Source organism: Prinia subflava, chromosome 16 (assembly GCF_021018805.1).
Source record: "Prinia subflava isolate CZ2003 ecotype Zambia chromosome 16, Cam_Psub_1.2, whole genome shotgun sequence".
Taxonomy (NCBI): Eukaryota; Metazoa; Chordata; class Aves; order Passeriformes; family Cisticolidae; genus Prinia; species Prinia subflava.
Genome location: NC_086262.1, coordinates 4,902,650 through 4,925,061, shown reverse-complemented (window position 1 = coordinate 4,925,061; position 22,412 = coordinate 4,902,650). Strand labels below are relative to the sequence as shown.

General features: G+C 42.5%; 1 protein-coding gene across 1 annotated transcript in view; it reads left to right on the top strand.

Annotated features, from left to right (window-relative positions):
- Window positions 1–2,923: 2,923 nt before the first annotated feature.
- LOC134559275 (basic proline-rich protein-like) overlaps window positions 2,924–22,412 on the top strand; it is a gene marked incomplete at its 5' end in the record, with an annotated part of 66,982 nt that continues 47,493 nt past the window's right edge. Inside the window, one exon of the mRNA XM_063413882.1 lies at window positions 2,924–3,655. Within this exon, the coding sequence (XP_063269952.1) occupies window positions 2,924–3,655 (732 nt within the window). The remainder of the gene's footprint in view (window positions 3,656–22,412) is intronic.

Genomic DNA, 22,412 nt, shown 5'->3' with positions numbered 1-22,412 from the left:
CGTAATGCTCATTGTCAGTTTTGATGATTTAAGCCTTGGTGGATTTAACAAATGCTGTGAGTACTACAGGACATAATGACGATTTTATGGAATTGTGCTGAAATTTGCATTTTGTGACTCGGATGTCTTAGCAGTAAGATAACATATGCCTTAGACTGTAGATTCCATCTGAATGGCAATTTGTATAGCTGTTTTGATTAACAGGATTGACATAGGCTGTGTCTTTCCCTGAAAAGATAACCAAAAGGAAGTTAAATCTGACAGCGAGAGGGAGCTCCCAACTGGAGGAGCGAGAAGGAAGTTTGAAAGGAGGAGGTTTGTGATTTAGCACGACTAACGATTATTTGAATTTAGGAGAAGAGACGAGGAAGTTACTCTGAGCAGAGGGGCTTCACATGGCAAACATACTAGATCAGTTATTGCCAGGTGTGGGAGAGAAAATGAAGAAAAAAAGAAAAAGTGGCTTAGAAATTTCCACTCTCTGCTTACCAACATGAAACATCTGCTTTGGCAGTGCCAGCTCCCACTGACACGGGGCTGGCAGCACAGCCCTGAGCTGCTCTGAGGGGATTCCTGTGTGTGCCCAGGCGTGTGGCACTGCAGGTTAGACTGCACGGGGCTCCCGTGAACTGGCGTGAGCACCACGAATGGAAATTAGCGTTGGCACTGTTAATTTCTGTTTGTTATCGTCTTAATGTTGCTAAGCTACAGAAGGAAGTGGATCACGCTGAGGAAGTCTACAAGTTGCTGACTGTTTGCACAGAATCTTTTAAATATTACACTAATCTTGTGCTATAGCTTAGCTTTTATTTAATGTAAATAAAGTGGGTACTTTATGAAAAGCCACCATCTTAGTTCTAAAATATTCCTGTCTTTACTTGTTATGAGAATATTGTACCTATAAATAGTGAAACAGCTTTGCTTGGATCAGCTGCTGCATCAGAGGAGTTCTTGGTCAGACATGTACAGGCCTGAATATGATCAACTCCTCTATAGTGCCAAAGAACAATACATTTTTATTTAAGATTTGCACAAGCTTTCATTTATAGCTAAATAAAGAAATTTCACAGACAACACAGCCCAGGTTCAAACCCACAAATAAATACAAGTGAACTATGTCATGTTAATAATATTGCTTCCTAAGATGGAGTGCTTAACTTAACTCCCCCCATGAATTCCCAGGGCAGACATGGATTATTAGAGCTTGAAATACAGAACGTGAGTGCTTATGGTTTCATAGGCCGATGGAACAGCCAAAACAGGAAAGGTGAAATCTTGACCTCAGGATGGAATAGAAGCAGTCTATGAATGCTTCTTTTCCTCTGCATCTCTCTCTCCCTCTCCCATCTCAGCACATCTTTTGGTACTTCAGTAAAACTAAAAAGGGGAGCTTGATTTTATTTTTTTTCTTCATGCATTGACCATAAATTTAGTTGATTTGCATGATGACCCAAGCTCATTTGATGTTGAAGATTGAAAATGTTTTAGGGAGGGAGTAAAGACAGACCTTTGATGTTTCTGTTTTTCCTTAGTCCTCATGTTTTGAACACTTTATGAAAGCATTACAGAGTCTCACTACAGAGAGCAGAATTTTTCAATTGGTAGTAAACAAGTTTCAGTGTTTCAGAGTAGCAGTAAATGCATCAAATGTGGGAAGTACTTTTGTTGTTTATACTTCTGAAAAAAAGTAACATTACAGCCTGGAAGTATAGTACTTGTTCTGAAAACCTCTTGCTGTTCTCCAGCCAAAATTTACAGCTCTCTTGCACTGCAGAGACCTGTGTCTCTTTATTTTTCTGTTGCCTCAGCTTGTTTGGCAGTGCCTGACTTTAGAGGACAAGGAGTATTTTGAACAGAGTTTTCACCTGTGTTTTCTGAATGAGTTTCCTCGTTGTCTTAGAACTGCTACAAAGTCTAATGAAATAGATATGATTGTGTTAAACTCTACAAAAGTGTCATTATCAGGCTTTAATTTTATATGTTGCATCAAATATATGGGTTTCATTCCAGGGCACATTAGAGGAGATACTTAGATGGTATCTCCTCCAGAAGTAATTAAAACTATACTTAGTATTAAAATAGTATATTAATTATTTCTAGGCAAAGTACTTCTTTCTAAAATGCATTCATTCTTTTTAGCAGTGGAAAGCTGGTACTCAGCAAATAAGGGCTTGAAGTAAACTGAGTATTTATCATATAGCAAAGTATTACAAATCAATTATTTAAACCATTTTGTATTTTAATTCTATGAATATAATATCTTCCCAGGTGATTTATTTTGCAGATGCTTAGACATGCCATTCACTGTCCCACAGGAGCTGGACTCGGGAATCAATTTGTGGCTCTTAAATATTAGATAATTTTAATTTCCTAGAAGGAATAAGAACCCATATGTGCTAACAAATACATAGGTGAAGAGTCCTTGATGCTAAGGATGCAAAAAATCAGACCATGGTTAGCACATGAGACAGTTCAGTCAGAGGCAGTAATGAACCCACTACACACATGGAGTGGTTTCAATTACAGCTTTATGTGAGCAGACGGCATGGTGCCAGAAACAAAAGATTGAAACAATTTAAATGCTTCTCTTCATGGTTCAGATACTTGAGCCTCCGGTTTCTGTTCCCTTATTAATGTGCACTTTTATCTGTGCAGAACTCAGGCTTGGAAAATAGGCATTCACTGCTTGAATATGTAGAATGACATCTTGTTAAAGGACGCTGTAGTATGATCTGGTAATATATCACTTAGTTAATTATTTGCTGTGTGATAGTTGCCTTCAAGGTTTATGTGCTCAAGGTCAAGAACTATATCTAGAAATTGCTAATTTGTCCCAGTCAAAATTAGAGAAGTTCTTCTAATAGACAGTTAGCAAAATAAAGGTCGTCGTCCTCTCTCCATATAATTACTTAGCAGTTAAATCACTTACACCTCCAGCAGTGTCATCTCCTCGCCACCTCCACAACCCGAGGGAGGGAGGGAGGAAAGTTCTTGTGTCTGCAGGAACTGCGGTCCCTGTCCCTCCTGTAGGGGTGTCTCAGTGCCCGACGCTCTCCGAGGAGGAGGAGCAGCCACTGCTGGGTGTGAGAGGAGCCGGAGCAGCCCTGGCAGCTGCCCTGCCGGGCCGGGCTCCGCTCCTCGGGCCGGGCTCCCCTCCTCGGGCCCCGCTCCGCTCCTCGGGCCCCGCTCCGCTCCTCGGGCCGGGCTCCGCTCCTCGGGCCGGGCTCCGCTCCTCGGGCCGGGCTCCCCTCCTCGGGCCCCGCTCCCCTCCTCGGGCCGGGCTCCCCTCCTCGGGCCGGGCTCCCCTCCTCGGGCCCCGCTCCGCTCCTCGGGCCCCGCTCCGCTCCTCGGGCCCCGCTCCGCTCCTCGGGCCGGGCTCCGCTCCTCGGGCCGGGCTCCCCTCCTCGGGCCCCGCTCCCCTCCTCGGGCCGGGCTCCCCTCCTCGGGCCGGGCTCCGCTCCTCGGGCCGGGCTCCCCTCCTCGGGCCGGGCTCCGCTCCTCGGGCCCCGCTCCGCTCCTCGGGCCGGGCTCCGCTCCTCGGGCCGGGCTCCCCTCCTCGGGCCCCGCTCCCCTCCTCGGGCCCCGCTCCCCTCCTCGGGCCCCGCTCCCCTCCTCGGGCCGGGCTCCCCTCCTCGGGCCCCGCTCCCCTCCTCGGGCCCCGCTCCCCTCCTCGGGCCCCGCTCCCCTCCTCGGGCCGGGCTCCGCTCCTCGGGCCCCGCTCCCCTCCTCGGGCCCCGCTCCCCTCCTCGGGCCGGGCTCCCCTCCTCGGGCCGGGCTCCCCTCCTCGGGCCGGGCTCCCCTCCTCGGGCCCCGCTCCCCTCCTCGGGCCGGGCTCCGCTCCTCGGGCCGGGCTCCCCTCCTCGGGCCCCGCTCCCCTCCTCGGGCCGGGCTCCGCTCCTCGGGCCGGGCTCCCCTCCTCGGGCCCCGCTCCCCTCCTCGGGCCCCGCTCCCCTCCTCGGGCCCCGCTCCCCTCCTCGGGCCGGGCTCCCCTCCTCGGGCCCCGCTCCCCTCCTCGGGCCCCGCTCCCCTCCTCGGGCCGGGCTCCCCTCCTCGGGCCCCGCTCCCCTCCTCGGGCCGGGCTCCCCTCCTCGGGCCGGGCTCCCCTCCTCGGGCCGGGCTCCGCTCCTCGGGCCGGGCTCCCCTCCTCGGGCCGGGCTCCCCTCCTCGGGCCGGGCTCCCCTCCTCGGGCCCCGCTCCGCTCTTCGGGCCGGGCTCCGCTCCTCGGGCCGGGCTCCGCTCCTCGGGCCCCGCTCCCCTCCTCGGGCCGGGCTCCGCTCTTCGGGCCCCGCTCCCCTCCTCGGGCCCCGCTCCGCTCCTCGGGCACGGCTGCTGCCAGGGCCCGCAATGGGAAGGTCCTGGCAGGGCCTGCAATGGGAAGGTCCTGGCAGGGCCCGCAATGGGAAGGTCCTGGCAGGGCCTGCAATGGGAAGGTCCTGGCAGGGCCCGCAATGGGAAGGTCCTGGCAGGGCCTGCAATGGGAAGGTCCTGGCAGGGCCTGCAATGGGAAGGTCCTGGCAGGGTCCGCAATGGGAAGGTGCTGGCAGGGCCCGCAATGGGAAGGTCCTGGCAGGGCCTGGCCAGACAACTTTGGCTTTTCCCTGGTTGTGACGGGACTCTGAGGCTGCAGAGCAGGCGTTTCTGGGCAAGGCCAAGCACTTTACAGAGGAGGCAGTGCAGGGCCAGCTGTGCTGGGATGCCCAGCGAGGAGGGACATTGGCATTCCCTGTGGTGGCATTCCCTGCGCAGCCCTTCCTGCAGACCTCTGCCACAGCCAATGGCTCAGCAGCGGAAAGAGAATTAATCACTTTATTAAGTGCTCTGAGATGTTTTACAAAGACTTTGAGCACACTTTTAATGGAAGCAAGGCTTTCTACTAGCCTCGATTTACTTTTTTTTTAAATAGGCTGTTTAGGCATAATAGATTTTCAGTTGTAGAGCTTATTAAAATGGAAGAATAATACAGTCAGGTTTCCAATTGCCACTATGCTAAGTTATTATTGTAATGATTAAGCAGAGAAGGAATTGTAGAGTATTTAGTACTTTTCTTCCAATGAAATCATTTAATGTAACTGAAGGTATGTAGCTGTGAGCGGAAGGTTTGCCTTGATGTGTAAGTTAGTAAAGCTTATTTGCTTTGTACAGTTAAAGCAAATAATTTAAAAATATATTGGAAAGGTAACTATCTATTTGTATACCTGTACTAGCATTTTACAACAACAGTTGCTTTATAAAATAAGCTATGTTGATGCTTAGTAAATCCAGTGATATATATTTGCTTTAAAAAGTTAGATTGTATTCCATCCAGCTAATTTTGTCAGTCCCTCAGAGCTGTTTCTGTTTAACTGTCACCATCATCAAGGACTCCTTCAGGGTTTTCTAGGAGTCGCTCCTTTTTGCCATTCCACCATGCATTCTGTTATCATTATTGCACTGGTTTGTCTTCTCATCCAGGAACATTTCCCATCTCACATTGGACATTCTTGAGCCAGCCTGCTTGGCTAGGATGCATCTGAACTCCATCTAAAATGGTTCTTGCTGCCAAGAGATATTTGGGGGTTTTTTTAAATGCTTCCTTCCTCTCCCCCAAAACAGCAGGAAAATGTCATAAATGCCTGGATAAATATGGGTTTGGGGATGCAGTCTTTTGTAAATGCTAATGCTGCCAAAAATAGCATCATCTTTTTAATATCTGATTTCCATTTTATTAACCTTGCAACAGTATGCCCTGTCTTTAATATTGCTGTTCTTTTCTTTTTTCTTTTTTTTTGGAAGACCAGACCATAACCCGACATCTAAATTTTTTCAGTCTTGATTTCTTGTTTTCTAGTTAATCACAATTATTTATTCAAATCATGGTGATTGCTTCCTTGATCTTATTGTCTCTGTTTTCTAAATTGTCATCTATCATTGTTAAGTACTGCAACTTCAATTTGATATGAATTTCCATATCTTGAAATGGAGAATCAGCTTGAGAACTCTGTTTCATCTTTGATAATTTAAACTACATCCAACTACTTTTTTCTTGTTCTGATATGTAAAATACAAAATATAAAATAAGTCATTTAAATATATGGTTCTTTTTTTTCTGTAAAATAGTTTTAACTCCTGGAAAAGGTTGAGAGTGAAAATATAAAAGTGAACTGAATTGTGGAGGTCCTTGTGGAATGTGAAATATGTTTGGAATTAAGGCTTAGACCTTTATATCAAACTTATGTCTAAACTTTCTGCAGAAACCTTCCTTTCACAGTATTTATCACAGGAAAAAAGTTCTGCATAAAACAGGCAATTCTCAGTTTAGCTTTAACTTTAGGGAGAAAAATTACTTTTACTTTATAAAGTAAAACATCAGTCTAATTTTTACTAGAAATATCAAATTAAGATAAAATGGATTCATCTGTACTTCCTAAAACAAGAGAGGGAAATAACAGAGAAACAAGTCTCTTTGTTCTGTGTGAAAGAGAATACTTAATCACACATCAGCACAGAATTAAAAAACATAGCAATACATGAAAGTCTTCTTTTTTTCTTCACTGAACAAATTAATTGCCAGCAATGGAAAAGAACTACAAAGTGCTGTTTAAAAATAAAAAATACATATCTTAAATTTAATAAACAGGAGCTAACACAGTTAAAATGAAGCTCCAAAAATCAACTAGCAACTGGCGGTTGGTTTTGGGTCTCATCAGCTTGAAATACATATCAAACAACTTTCTTATAAAAGAAAATTTGAACGAGTATTTCTACATGCACGATTTTCTGAGACAGACTCTGCGCAAAAGCTGCTGATAAATGTCAGATGGACACTCTTCCAGCTTAATTCATGTCATTGCTGAAATCTGGCCAAACTGCAGGACTTAATTCAGCTAATAATACTCCTAGTAATGTTCCTCACAATACTGTTGTTGTGCTTTTGTAAAATGGGTAGGAATAATCTTTGATATTCATGAGGAAGTAGCATTTGTCTGTTTCTAGATATGCTGACAAGTGGAGAGAGGGGATAAAGGGAAGAAATGATCACCAGGAGGGTGAGAAGGGTGCAGGATAATTACCTCCCTGTCCCCTTCCACTGACCTACAGGACAGCAGTGTGATGCACAAATGTAAGGGATATAAGCTTGTCTTGCAACTGGAGGTGTCTAAGAAATTGCAGCATTTATGCTGTGTAGACATATCCTTCTGCCTTTTTTGAGGGGTTAGAATGACCTTAAACAGGATATTCAAGGAATAAGCACTGAAGTTAATTCTGTCCTGCAGATACATCATCCAAGTCTGCTTGTGAAACAATAGTGGTTTTGTTTTTTAAGATTGCCAGCATAAAATATGAAATGTTTCACAAAATGCAGGACTGTGGACAGAGCTGAAAAAGGTTCTTCAAGAAAAAAAAACCCTTCAAAATTCTTGATGAATGTGTGACTGGTACATGCTTTAACCTCCAAATTCCCAATAATGAGAGGAGAGGTATGGCTGGGGCAGGGCTGGGCTTGGATGAATCAAATGTAAAATAGCCCAAGGGAGAGCAGGGAGGTGACCTGCAACTTATAGAGATGAAAATTAGAGTTGAGTATTGAAACATTTTGGAACTTATCCTGATTTCTGTGTCTTACTGATTATACAGGGACTAAGCTGTCGGTCATATCATCTGGTTGTATTCAAATGTAGAGAACATCTTTCAATAACAATAATGTCTGAGATGCACATAAAAAGAACTTGAGTTTTGCAAATCTTCCCCTAAACACATAAATACAGAAATGTACATTTAATTAGCTTTTTCTCCTTTTTTTCAGCACTTTTTGTGGCTTTAATTCTTATCTCTAGTGTGGTCCTGGTATTTTTAGCAGCATAGTAAGGGGGCTTTTACTCACTGTCACACAACACATGGTTCATCACACTGCAATAGATCAGAATAGACTAGATCTAGCTGCATGACTAAAATTTTGTGCCAGGTTAGCCTGTCTGAGATGGCAGTTTAATTGTCCTGAACCACCTTCATACTTGAAGACAGCAGTTTATTAAATGAAAGAAAAACATGGCAAAATGGAGCTTTGTGTGTTGGATGACTAATGGGGATCCATCTTTCTATTTTAATCTGTTTCTCTTCACTGAGCAACACCCATCAGCTCTCCAAAGTGTGTGGTTTTTGTGGTCTTCAGTCAATACTATTTATAACAAATCAAAATTTCGCTGTGTGGTTTAGTTTCAAGTATTTGTTTTAAGCCAGCAAGTGGGTTGGTTCTGCCTTCCACTAGGCAGGGCTGGTAGCAATTGATGAGAAACAGATTAGATTACTGCTTAATGATGACGTCTTCAAAAGCCCTGGAGTGACTGAGGAAGATCAGTCCCAGGGAAAATCAATGGACTCAGGCTCTGGAGACAGTTAGGTGAGAAGAAAATGTTTCTGTAATGACCTCAATGGTCGCTCTCTCTCATGGTCTCTCAGTTGTAATATACAAGAGAGAATGGGTCTGTGTAAAAATATCCAGCATCTCTGACCACTTTAAGGCTGTTAAAAGTCTGAGTGCTAGATGTTTATCTGATTACTATCTCCTGCTCTTACCTAACTTCAGCAGCGATGGACTAAAGCGTTTCTAAAGTAGAAACTGCAGGGAAAAGAGCAATCAAAAACCAGTCCAAGCCTCCATAACAAAACAAAAAAAAATCCCTTCAATAGAAGTAGTGTCTGTGCAGGTGACAAAGAGTAAAACATGTATTTAAAACCATACATGGTATTATCTAGTTCTTTGGGTTCTTGGTTTTATCATCTTTAAAAGGTTAGGGTTTAGTACAGGTGCTCGTTTTAGACATTTATGCATTTAGTGTTTGTTTACCTCGTTCCAGAAGAATGTGATTTGCTCTTACAATTTGCCAGACATCACAGATTTCTTATTTCTAGGTGGTAGTTTTCAGTTCACTCCCCTTTATCATTTCTGTGGTTCTTAAGTTGGTTTTCTGTGAATCCTTTGAGGAATTCATTGTTATCCTTCCTGACCTATTAAGTATCAAAAATAAATGTTTACTGTTACTGGGCTGATAGCACAGCATTCAGATAATGAGGAGAGGAAGAGAATTCCAGTCCTGATCATATTTTTCAAGAGAGAAATTAAAGTTTTTCCAGAGCTAAATGACCAGTCATGTGTACGATGCTGGACAGTGGCACCAGGGTTATGTACCCTTGATTTTTATCTCTGCCTCATGATGTTCCCTGAGTCACACCCCTGTGTTACAGAAGCTGAACAAATAATGGCTTAGAACCTTATTTTCTGCCTGTTATCATGTGGTACGTCACAGGAACTGTTTCTAGTCTTCCAAGTTCTCCGAATTTATGCCTTTTTCTTGGTTTATATCTTGGTACCATGTGGAGTTCCTGTCACCCATCTATTGGATATTCGAAGTTAGGGGTTTTAAGCCTGTATTTGAACTCATGCTGTGGGGTTTTCTTCCATTGCAATGACCCAGGAAAGCTCTGTGGGCAGATAAAATACAAATTCATGAGTTTCTCCATAGGATCAGAAACAAGAAGATGGAGCCCCAGCTGAGGAAGGAGCTCCACTGGACTGCTGGGATTCGCATAAGAAGAAATGCCAGTACAGGGGGTGGCAGTAACCCCTGTGGCGTGGTGGTTAAACAGCATCCAAAGTGATGAATGAATTTCCTTGCTGCAGGATCACTTGGATCCCTTTAGATGAGCCCTGGTGTTACAGGCTGGAGAGGACGACAGAGGTCCGGGAGATTTGTCCAGGCTGGCAGGGAGTTGGGGAAGGAAGCTGGGAGCTGGTCTGGAATTCCAGCTGAGTGTGCTGCTGCTCAGAGCATCTTCTGTCTTTGCACCAGCTCTGTGACAGGAGGGAAACTTGTACTTTCTGATAGTGTTTTATGTATTGTTGTGCTGAACATTTGGAACTGATGCTTCTAACAACAGGGAGAAGTGTGTGCAGCCTCAGAGATCCAACTGAAGGGCTTGATGCATTAAAGTAAATCTTAATTGCAGCCTGCTTGTAAAGGATGGGTGCTTGAAACAGAATATTCAGTGGCTGTTCAGGTGTCTTCTCTTTTGTCTAGCTTGGTGCATTGCCCTCCTTTTTCCTTTTGTTATGAATTCAAATTCTACCGGGATAGGAATTGAGGAGAACACTGTGACTCATTTCATGATCTTGCCACTAGAAGTCATTCCATGTCATTGCCAAGGGATGAAATCACAATAATTTGTGATTGTAGTCGATGTATCGAGCATCTGGCTACCTGAGTATGATCTATGATAAACTTGCTGTTACCACACTGTTATCTTTCTATAACATCTTAAATGCTGTTGTAGTAAAGGTGAATGCAGTTACAGAAATGGGCACTAAAGTGAAAAACAATTTTGATGATTTTTTTTCCAAAGAAATGCTTAAGACTTTTCTTTCTGTGTTAAAAATAACATTTTTATTTTAAGTTTGAGGGGACAAATTTGTTTTGGTATGATTGTAGTCTACTCTTTTAGGAAAAAACATGACTCCGGAGAAACTTCTGGTAAAAGCAGGGATTCCTCTTACAGGGGGAGTACAAAAGCTAACATTTGTTGAAATGTAATGATTTATTTGAATGACCAATTTTTTTAAGAGTTTTTTGGGTTGGGTTTTTTCTTTCAAAGATCACAAAATGATTAATAGGTTGATCCAGACTGCATTCATATTACAGTCTAATTCTGCATTAGGTATTCTCCAGTGTCAAAGAGCTAAAAGTTCAAATTGGACTCATTTTTATTATCAAGTTAGGGGTGGGGAACTGTAAATTATTCACCTCCAGTGAGGAGACCAGATTGATAAATCTGTTCAAAGGAAAGGGAAGAAAGGTTTCTAACATGTCTAGAAGATACTAATTCATATCAGAATTTCAGTCTGTGGCATTGGCTGCCAATAGCAGTTTCCAGGCTAAGGATAGATATCCATTCACCATTCACATTCTTTTCACTGGTATTAGCAAGAGGCTGATTTCTTTCAAAGTAAATTACCCTAAAATGTCTATTTTTGCTGGAAATATGGACAAACTAGTTAAATTCAATAAGAGAAGCAGTATGGATGCTCTGTGGGTGTGCTGTGATCCTCTGGAATGGTGTTCCCTGTGGTTCTCATATGTCATGGTGATCAGGCACCTTCCTGGGCTTTGTGGTAGGTATAAAAATATCTCTTGGGAAAGGAATAAGAGGATGAGTCGTATTTTGACAGTTCATACATCCTTTTAAAAATACCTGATATGTGTGCGGAACAGGAGAAATGAATTCAAACCACAGTTTGTGTCTGTTTGCCTTCATTTCCCTTGAAACATTTATCCTATTTTGTCATAATTTAAACATGAGTTAAGTGCTCTGCGTTCTTGAAAATCAAGCAAGCGAAGCATGCAAATTTGTTTCTCACCATGTACATTTTCTGACCAACTGTCATCAACACGTTTAAACTGTGCTTCATGTTGGATTGAATTAGAGATTATATTCATGCATAGCACTCAGATCAGTTAGGCTGATCAGTTATTCTGAGCTCAAAATTTCTTAAAGTTTTGGATAATTCTGTTCATTAAATGCAGAAAACGCTGGGGAAAAAATGGTCAGTTTATCTAAGACCACATGTGAGTGTTGTAGAATCATCCAAAGCCATGTAGAAAAGATAATTAACAAAATAATAAGTTCTGAAATAAAAACAAAGCAGAAAATAGCTCACTTTTTCTAAGGTAAAGTGAGCTATGAAATTATTCTTCATTTATTTTAAATGCCTGCCTATTCAGCTTTCTGTGAGTCACTTAACTGTTCTGTTCCAGCTTTGAATATCAATAATGACAAGTTTCCTGACATCTGGGTTAAGGTGAAGCTATTGTATCTGTCAGTTAACCTCTTTTTTGTCAGCCTGCCATGCTGATAATTTTGTATATGTGGCACGGTCATTAAGGTATTCGCTGTCCTCTGGCAGAATGAAAATTTAGATTCCCCATTCAGTATGAAGACATTTTTTATTTTCTATGCAAAATCTGTATGCTAATCTAATTCTAATATATAAACTGTATCCTAAGCTGTCCAGTGGAGGCAGATAAAACATTCTCCCTTCCTCATGAGTGATGTAAATTTTGCAAACTTTATTGGTAAGTACAGCAATAACTAATTATTTAGCAGATATTATCATGCAAATTTCATTTCAGTGACAATATTAATGAGAAAAAGAAGCTGTGAATGTTGTAAGTATATTGTGAGGTATTTCATAAATATATAAAATATTTGTGTCACTTTACACTTGTTTTCAACATATTTTACTTCTTTACAGCTTGCATAATAAATTAGTGACTTTTAAATGTGTTCTCCCATTGCTCGTGGCATCATGTAGGTTATTTGGTTTAAAGTAATTATGCTTCATCACAGATTTATGTTCCAGTCAGAGATTCAAACACAGCTGAGCTCTACAGTGTATGAATGATTGCAGATTTTCAAAAGAGGAGAGTTTTTGAAGGTGTCTGTGTGTTAAGTTAATTTTTGGAATTAATAGGAACATCAAAGCTCCAGCATCTGGGTCAGGGAAGGACCTCCACAGAACCGCTGTTTGAAGCCTTTCATTCTTGACCTCCAGGACTGTAATAAACTTTTAAATCATTTTCAAGGACACTTCAGATGCTCTATCAATTAAACTGCCATGCAAGCCGTTTTCCTGTTGGCCTGTAGCCACCATTTAATACAGTCATTAGAATTTAGTTTTAGGAGATATGGTGTGACACATGAAGTGCTTTCATCAGATGGCTTTCCTACCAAAAAAAAAAAAAAAAAAAAAAAAAAGGTAGTGTAATTATTAAAAAAAAGAACTAAAAAAACCCAACCAAAATTACTGTGATCTTCTAAAGGAGCATTTTAGGAGCATATACTTCTTGGTGATAGTGTGCTTTTGTAATCAACTCATAGGTGGAATATGATGAAATAAACAATGAGCTTAGGAGGACGTGTTATACTAAATGTCCCATCAAACTAAAAATTAAAAATGTAGTAGTGAATTCTCCGGCCATTCTGGAAATCCTCATGTAGAGCATGCAATGCTGTGGACACACTGAAGACTCGGTTGTTTTGAGATATATTTCCAATATTGCAAAGCAGAATATTGTGATGAAACCAGAATTCTTTCTTCTGGAAGAAACTTTGGGAGGTGCTGTGTGCAGCAGGACAGAAGGCAGTGTTGTCTCACTGCTGCTGCAAGAGATGACAATGACCAAAGGAGAAGAGGAGGACTTGAGTTTTGTTCCTTCTTTTGTGACTCTTGTGTGACTTTGGGTATTTTTTTTAGTCTTTTTATTTCTTTTTTCCCCTTGTCTGAGTTACAGGGTGGCAGGACCAGCAGTGATGTCTGCTGTGCACGAGAATGAGTTGGGCTCTAAGACCCTGGTGTGTAAATTAGTTCAGGGCCCTTCAGTGGCCTGTGCATCTGCACCCTGCTGGTGTTGGCCGTGGTTATGATGGCAAGAACAGAGGCAGAGAGAGCTGAAAGAATAAAGTGGGTGTTTATTAAAGGCCTTTAACAGATACACCTTGGGCAGCCAAAAGCCTGGCAGAGGCTACACCCAAGATGAGCGAGGGTCATGAGTGTCTCAGACAGATTTAAATTTGGTCTATTTGCATATCAGAGGTTAATTGTCCAATTAGAGCTTCAGGGAGTGCAGTCACATTCCCCAGATTGTTTCCACCCTGATTCACTTTTGTTTGTGCTTCTCAGGCCTGGTGCCAAGGGTGTCCTTGGTCCTCAGGCCTGGAAGGATTGTCAGAGCTGACTGACACTCGTGTGGAGTTCAGAGTTATGCACCAGTGCAGAGCAGGATCTGAAAAATAGAAAAGCTAAAAATTAAGGCAGCAGTTAAAGGGCCTCAAACACATCTGCCAAGGGGGCTGAAGTGCTGGTTCCTCTCACAGGAGTTCTCTGTGAGGGTGTGACACCTCTTCAGCTCACCTCTGGCACAAGGTAAGAGTGCTTCACCTTCAGTTCCAACATTGGTGTCACTATCCAAATAGAGATGGGGAGACGTCTGATAATGTGCCAGTAAAGCTACCTGTGCTCTGCTTTCAGCAGAAATTGAGTTTTATTGAGGCTCCATGTTGCTTGGGCAGATAGTTTGATTTAAAGAGGGCTAGACATGATACTGTCAGGAAGAGAGGGAGTAGTAGGATGGCACACACAGATGAGAGAATCCTTCAGCAGCTGGTCCTCATGAAGGGAAAAAACCCTAAAACAACAAAACAAACAAACCCCACCAAACCAAACAAACCTCCCATAACACTGTCGTGTTTTCAGTTTGGCCTTTATTTCTGGCCACAGTTGACAGCCTGCATGAAGAGAATTCTTTGAAGCTTGCACTCTGCCTTATGATCTTGATACAGTTCTTCTGTTCAGCTGCCTGTGTGTGTTTATGAAGGCCACAGTTTCTAAACTTCAAAATTGAAATCAATAAAGCTATTTCCTTGGTTCTGAAATAACAGCAGCTGATAGCCCATTCATTTGGGAATGGAAATCTCACTTCCCTTTGGCTTTATGGGAGCTTTAGAGGACTCTGGGGTGGTGAATCCCATCATGCTGATCTCCTCAGATGGCCTGCAGAGCTAAGGCCCCCTGTTTTATTTCCTGTACCTCACACGTACATTTGTTGTGCAGGACAGCAGAGGTTGTGCAGTCAGGTTACCAGGAATTGTGTCAGGTTGTTGTGCACTGATTCCTTCCCTCCTCCTCTGCCCACTGAGGCTCAGATACCTGCATCCTACCCCGTGGAGTAAGTGTAACCTTCTGTCATTTGCTACACGGCAGAAAATCTGCTTTACTCTGCATACTGCAGAATTACTTTTTGTTTTATTTTTTGGTTTGCTGCTCGGTCATTCAATTGGTTGATTTTCAAAGGCAATGTGGAGGAGTGTGGCTTTGTCCATATGTATGTATTTATTATTGCAGGCATTAATCTCTTGCTTTGTGTAGTTTGGTTCACACCAGCCTGCCTCTCCCTGAAGTTATCTTTCCTTAAGTGATCAGGTTCTGCAATCTGCTGCTTATTGCATCCTCAAAAGCGTGATATAAATTCAAGTCAGGGACATTGTACTCTAGTTAAGGGGCTGAGAGGATCGTAAAGAAAAATGAGAGGTATAGCAAATGTGTTTCCAATCTCTGTAGTATATATAATAGAAGGTTTTATTCTGCAATTGTCAGAGAGGATCTCATTAGAGCTCAGACTTTCCTGTTCCTGAAAAAGTTCTCATGTTGGGCACTTTAAAGGGAAGAGTTCACAGAGTTAAGATTTAAGGGCATGGGCTCCCTTCTAATACAGGGAACTGTGATCACAATGGACAGAAAAGTTCATAAGCTGTTTTGAAGGCAGTAGTAATATGTACAGTTTGCTTTATTCAGGAGCTCCTTCATGATGCAAGTGCACCTGCAGAGCTGCAGAAGGAAAGGAATTTTCCATTCCATTGTCATCTGCTGCCTCCAAAGACAGCGGCCTAAAAATAATGGACTGGATCAGCTTTAACTTGATGGGGTTTTGTTGTGTTTTTTAATAAACTTTCCAAGGTGGGCTGAAAGGTTTAGGAGCACAAACCCCTCAATTTGAGCAGCCCAGTGGAGGGGAGTTGTAGCCTTTGAGGTGTCCAGAGCTGTCCCTGTGCTCTGAGTCAGGTGGGGATGTGTGCTCACCCCTGCCCCTGCAGCGGGGCAAGGCATCCACAGCCTGCCTGAGCTCTGCTGCCCTGCTCCATCCTGTGTGCTGCCAGCATTGATAAGGTTGGTGTATATTCTATAAAACCAGCCAAAACTAATAGAGAAAACTGAAAAACCCATGTCTGGATCCGTTGTTCTAAGCCTGGCAACCAGAATAAATCAGTTGTCCCCTAGAATCTGTCTCCCAGCAGTGTTTCAAAGAGAAACAGGTGTCCACAGACAGTACAGGTTTGAGTTCTTAAATAACATGCTGAAATGGAAGTAAATTTAATAATTAGATATATGAACTGAGAAAGGGAAATGATGGTTGGAGTTTATGGCCCAAGTTCAAGAAGGTCTCTAACTTTGAAAATTGCGTTTTTCAATTTTTATCATTTCAGTCTACTATTTTTTCTCGCTTTGCTTTTGTTCCTTGTCTCTTCTATTGACCTGCTGAAATGGTTTAATCATAATATTTTTCCCCTTTTATTGAAAAGCCCAAATGAAAGGGTTTTCATTTTTAAAACCCTTCTACTTTTGAATATATAGAATTATTAAAGCTCCTTGTCCCAAAGCAAAATGTCCTTTCCCAGGTGTTTGCATGTCTGTTTAGAGGGAAGATACTTTATGCTGGTGTTTGCAATGGGTTCACATCATAACACAGTAAAATATTAGAGAGTAAGCTGAGTAGCTGGGCCTTTTCCTTTAGTTTGGCTGTTCTTCCAAAAAATCATTAAAACATCATTTTTCTCCTTTCAATAGGCAACCTGTTATCAGTATGGTGCTTATTTTTCTAAACTAAAAATAGAAAGAAAACCATACTTTTCTGATCTGCGTTTGAACTGTTCTTTCAGGTCTTACACATATTCGTGTTGATGATCTTGTTAAACCTTTTCAACAAATTAACATTATGAAAAAAGAAAAAAAAAAAAAAGAAATCAGAACCCAAACCATGAGATTGGTCAGCTTTGGAGAGGCCCAGCTCGAGCCTGACATAGTGAACACTTACCATATGTTTGATTTTAGGGAACATTTTGATAGTTTTCTATGATAATTTCCTAAAAGTATTTATTTTAAATCACAGATGGGTATCATATTTAGCCAGTGTGAGAATAATCTTTGAAAAATCTGTTGCTTTTTAAAATCAAATTTCTGAACTTGAAATATACTGACAATACATCCAACAGAATCCTGGAAGCTGATCCTGGTAGATTAGGTCACCCTGTTCTCATGGTTTTAAAATAGTTTTAAAATTCCCAATTCAGTGTATTTTGGGATAAAGATTAAATGCTGCTTGGGCTTATAGTGAGGCATCTAATTATTTACGAGGAGATCTCTTCCATGTTCCTCCTAACTGCAGGATGAAGCCATTATTGCAATCATTTCTGAAGTTCTAAAGGACAATTTTCACTGATTTTACTCATTTTAATTCCCATTTTGTGCTGTAATCCCTTCAGAACAAAACAAAATGCATTGTGTTGGAGGAATGAGCTGATCTGAGGTGGTTTATGGCCATAGCTAGGCAGGTGAATTTTTGTGAAAATTAGTATGAAATAATATGAAAAAAATGGTATGAAATAGTATGAAATCAGACAACCTTAGCTCTGGCTGGAAAGCAGATTGGTTCTGTTTTCTGGGTGGCAGCAAAGCAGGAGAGCTGGGCTGGGGCAGATCCCCTGCCCACAGTCCATAAACGTGTGACAGCCCGAGGGGAGAGGTGCCCTGGCACGGGGCAGAGGGGCTGGCTGAGCTGGGCACCTCTGCTGGCAGCTCTCCCCAGGAAATGTCTGCAGAGATCATTTCCTGCACAGACACAGGAGAGAAAGATCTCTCTTGCTCCACTGCATGTACTGAGTGTTGAGTAACTGCATCGTTTTAGCTAAAGAAATGAGGGCTTGGAGTGTTGCTGTAAACCTTGGGTTGGTCAGCAAGTGTCAGACTCATTGGAAATTATTCCAGTGGTATTGGAAAGTACTTCTGTGGGAAATGACCAAAGCCAGGGAGAAGAGCCTGGACAGGGACCAGGATTGACATTGATGATAAAGTAAGACTTTAATAAGCCAGTAACAGGCAGTCTCACAAAATTAAATGAGCAAAGATTGCAAACACAGAGATCAGTTCCTTGGATCTGAAATACAGAAATTGTATTAATCTGTATTGATAAAAATTAATTGCTTATTTTATATGGTGCAGATGTAATTATAGATCAAGATAACATTTGTTAATAAGGCAACATAGCCTTTCAAATTTCAAACCTTGTGAACTGTTGCAGCCATGGCTTTGGGAGAGCTGGAGCACAGTTCCATTCCTTCTTCACTCACTCTGGCTTTCCCCTGCCCTCTCTGCTGTGGTTCCCTTGGCTCTGAGCTTCTGTACTGCTCTGGGGTCACTGTGTTTAGGCCTGAGGTTAAACCCTCTCAGTATCGACGTTTTATGTCACAGTGTTTTGATGGCCATATCAGGCCTCCAGAAACTTCTATTTTCAAATTTAAGTTCAATAAACTGACTTAACTGCAAGACCTGTGCAAGTATGCACAGGTTTATGGTTGGAAATCTGCTCTGCAGAGCCAGGTTTGTTCAGTCCCTTGAAAGACAGCGATACTGGAATCCTTCCCCAGAACAAATCAATGTCACACGGTCTTCAATCAGCAGAAATATGGAAAATAAAGGAGTGAAACTTTTCAAATGGTGTACCATTTCTTGCCTCTTAATTTCTGAAGAGGTCATCTCAGGTCCTTGTAATGTTATTTTATCATAGCATTTTTACTGTGAAATGTACAGGAGGATTGCAGTGTGAGTTGTTAATTAATTTCTAATTAATAATATTGATTATACATAATCAATATAAGTAATAATTTAATCACCAATTAAATTACTGTTTCAAATTATTTTAATAATTAATATAATTATTTAAAATTAGTATACTTGCTATATATAATTATATTAATTATATATTAATTATATTAATTTTTTATTAATGCTTGATAATTTTTTTTCTCACCAAGTCTTCTAATTCAGGTCTTGTTTGCTCTGATTTTGGTTTACCTGGACAATAACTAATGGGATTGCAGGTAAACGTAGTCCTGAAAAAATGAACAGGTCTTAAAAAAAAAAAAAAATCCTGTCCAGAATTTAGGTGTTAATTTATAGCAAACAGGTCTGAGGGAAACAACAAACAGATGCCCTACACAGATCACTGAAGATCCTTTTTCCTCTCTGTTGCTCAGCTTCAATTTTCTGTGAAGTCACTGTTGCACTTCTTTTCTGATTGCCCTGGTATTTTAAGCTTTCTGCCAAAATAGGTGCTAAAGATCTTTTGTAGAACAGAATGTGAAAGAAAATAACACTTCGAGGTACACTAAAGAAGAAAAAAGATCATAGCCAACACTTTCTACCGGGCTTGAGAAAACTCTTTTTTGTGCACATTAACCTCAGCACACCCCACGTGTGAGCTCTTTGGGAAGGCAGGGCTTGTTCAGAAGGCTCTGAAGTATTTCACATGTAACACCTCTGAGTTTGTGTGTTTCCTACATGTGTAAAAGCTACATCTAAAAAACAGGAAGGATATATCTAAAAAACCCACCAAAAGTTACTTTAATTTGGTTTACAACATTTTATTCTAAAATGGATGTAAAAAATGCGTGTTCTTAGTCACACATTTATTTGACAGCTGGAAGACATCTTCTCCCTGAAATAGTACAGGTGTGTCAAGGAAAAAAAGGGATTTTGAAAGATTTTTTTTTTTAATTTGTAGAATTATTGTGTACTTGTTTTCTTCTAAAATCTTCTCAGACCTCTCTGGCTTCATCAAATAAATTGAGGGGAAAAAAAGGAAAAAGAAAAGCTTATGAAAAAAAAGTGATGTGACACATGAGTTTTACTAGTGGGAGGAGAGCAGTTGTAAGTCACCATTTCCACAGAGGCTTTTTGCTGTTTTTCACCCCCTTATGTAACAGAATCACAGAAATGGCTTGGAAGAGACCTTCCAGACCACCGGGTGCAACCCAGCCCCAACACCTCAACTACACCACGGCACCAGTGCCACATACAGGCTTTGTTTAAACACACCCAGGGATGGTGACTCCACCACAAGACCATTCCAGTACTTTATTATTATTTCTGTAAAAACCTTTTCTCTAATATCCAACCTGTATTTCCCTTGGCTCAGCTTGAGACTGTGTCCTCTCCTTCTGTCAGTGCTGCCTGCAGAAAGAGACCAACCCCACCTGACACAGCCACCCTTCAGGGAGTTGTGAGAGACATAAGGTCACTCCTGAGTCTCCTTTTCTCCAGGATAAACACCCCCAGCTCCCTCAGCCCTTCCTCACAGGGTTTGTGTTCCCCTCATCAGCCTCGCTGCCTCCTCTGGATGCGCTCAAGGGTCTCAACATCCTTCTTTAACTGAGGGGCCAGAGCTGGACACAGCCCTCAATGTCCTTCCTAAACTGAGGGGACAAACTGGACACAGCACTCAATGTCCTTCCTAAACTGAGGGGCAGAGCTGGACACAGCACTCAGTGTCCTTCCTGAACTGAGGGGACAAACTGGACACAGCACTCAATGTCCATCCTAAACTGAGGGGCAGAGCTGGACACAGCACTCAATGTCCTTCCTGAACTGAGGGGACAAACTGGACACAGCACTCAATGTCCTTCCTAAACTGAGGGGACACAGCTGGACACAGCACTCAATGTCCATCCTAAACTGAGGGGCAGAGCTGGACACAGCACTCAATGTCCTTCCTGAACTGAGGGGACAAACTGGACACAGCACTCAATGTCCTTCCTAAACTGAGGGGACACAGCTGGACACAGCACTCAAGGTGTGCCCTCACCAGTGCCGAGTCCAGGGGGAGTATGACCTCCCTGCTTCTGCTGGCCACACCATTCCTGATCTTGTGGCCAAAATGGGTTCTTGTGGCCAAAGTGCAGGACTCGGTACTTGGATTTATCAAATGTCACAGCTGTTCCTGTCACTGCTGTAACCAGCAGCCTCTGGCGTGCTAAACCTCATTGGTGACTGGAGGTAGAGGCAATAATCTAATGGCAGGATAGGGACATGTTTTAAATTATGTTCATAATAAACTAATGGCAGGAAGAACACATTTTAATGATGTTAAAAATGAGGAATATATAAAATTGGATACCTCAATGGCTGTGGTCACGAATGCATCTAGTGTTGCTGTTTTCCTTGCTTTCTTTTGTTTTTGTTGAAAACTCAACGTTGTTTCTTCTTGTTAACGTGAGATAACTGGAATAAGTTTCATATCACCATTCACCATTCCCACTTGACATTTTCATAGTTCAGATGAGGCTCTAATAATCTTCCTGAGCTCTGCTGGCTCTAATGATGTCCATTCCATAAATGAGGTTTGAGCACAGCTGCCATGCTAAACATTATACTTGTACATAATTGCAAAAAGAAACCCAAAAACAACTGCCCTGAGAATTAATATTTGGCATTCTAGTCAAAAATAGAATCAAAACTGCATTTTTTTAACAAGTACAGCTGCCTTGATAGATTTTTTTCCCCTTTGAAGCTTTATTATTTTGCTGACATCCCTGTTCGTTCCTTTGTCTTAAGGTGATAGTGATTCAGAAAACTGCTAATGTGAGAACTCAGTTTCCTGTTGACATTACATTTGTCTTTGACAGCATAAGCTGTGGACCTGCAGAAAGAAGTCCCTGAGCACTGCAGAGGTTAAGACTCCTCTGGTCCTATGGAAAAAGAGACTTAAAATTCGTATAGGCAAAATATAAAAAAATGAAAAATACAGTAGTCCTGCACTTTTTTTTTTTAGTAATTTTTACACTTTTATTTAAATTCTTTTTCATGCTCTACTAAATGATATTTTGAGGAAAGACACCAAAAGATATTTTTACTGTACGACTAAATGTGGGAAGAATCTAAGTGGCGGAGAGTGCTCCTGGAGAGAAAATGAGAGAATAGATGCTCCATCTGTGAAGATTTTCTTGTTTGCCACAGCACTCTGTCAGGCCTTTTTATTTCTGATATTCTGTGTTTGTAAACTGGCAACTTAGTGCAGATCATTCAGATGGAGCAAAGAACCCTTCAGCCAATACTTGTTTCCAAACAACGAGAGCTGATGGTGAACATGTTGTGACCTTTGGTGGCTCCTGGAAATGCAGAGACTGAGGGTGCAGTGAGTGGCACAGGCACTTTGGGGTGTGGTGGGAAGGAGTGACAGCATGTGCTCCCTGCAGCTGAGCTGCAGGACACTGCAGTGATGCATTTCCTGCCCCCTGTGTGCTCCCTGCAGCTGAGCTGCAGGACACTGCAGTGATGCATTTCCTGCTCCCTGTGTGTTCCCAGCAGCTGAACTGCAGGACACTGCAGTGATGCATTTCCTGCTCCCTGTGTGTTCCCAGCAGCTGAGCTGCAGGACACTGCAGTGCTGCATTTCCTGCTCCCTGTGTGCTCCCAGCAGCTGAGCTGCAGGACACTGCAGTGATGCATTTCCTGCTCCCTGTGTGCTCCCAGCAGCTGAGCTGCAGGACACTGCAGTGCTGCATTTCCTGCTCCCTGTGTGCTCCCAGCAGCTGAGCTGCAGGACACTGCAGTGCTGCATTTCCTGCTCCCTGTGGTGGTGTTGCAGGGGGGCTGAATGCAGAACTCATCCTTGGAGTGAGCAGGAGGAGCTGAGCTCAGCTCTCACACAGGCTGGGCAGTGGTGTCCCCCTGCCACACTGGTGGGGGATACTGGATGAGCAGCTCTGCAGTG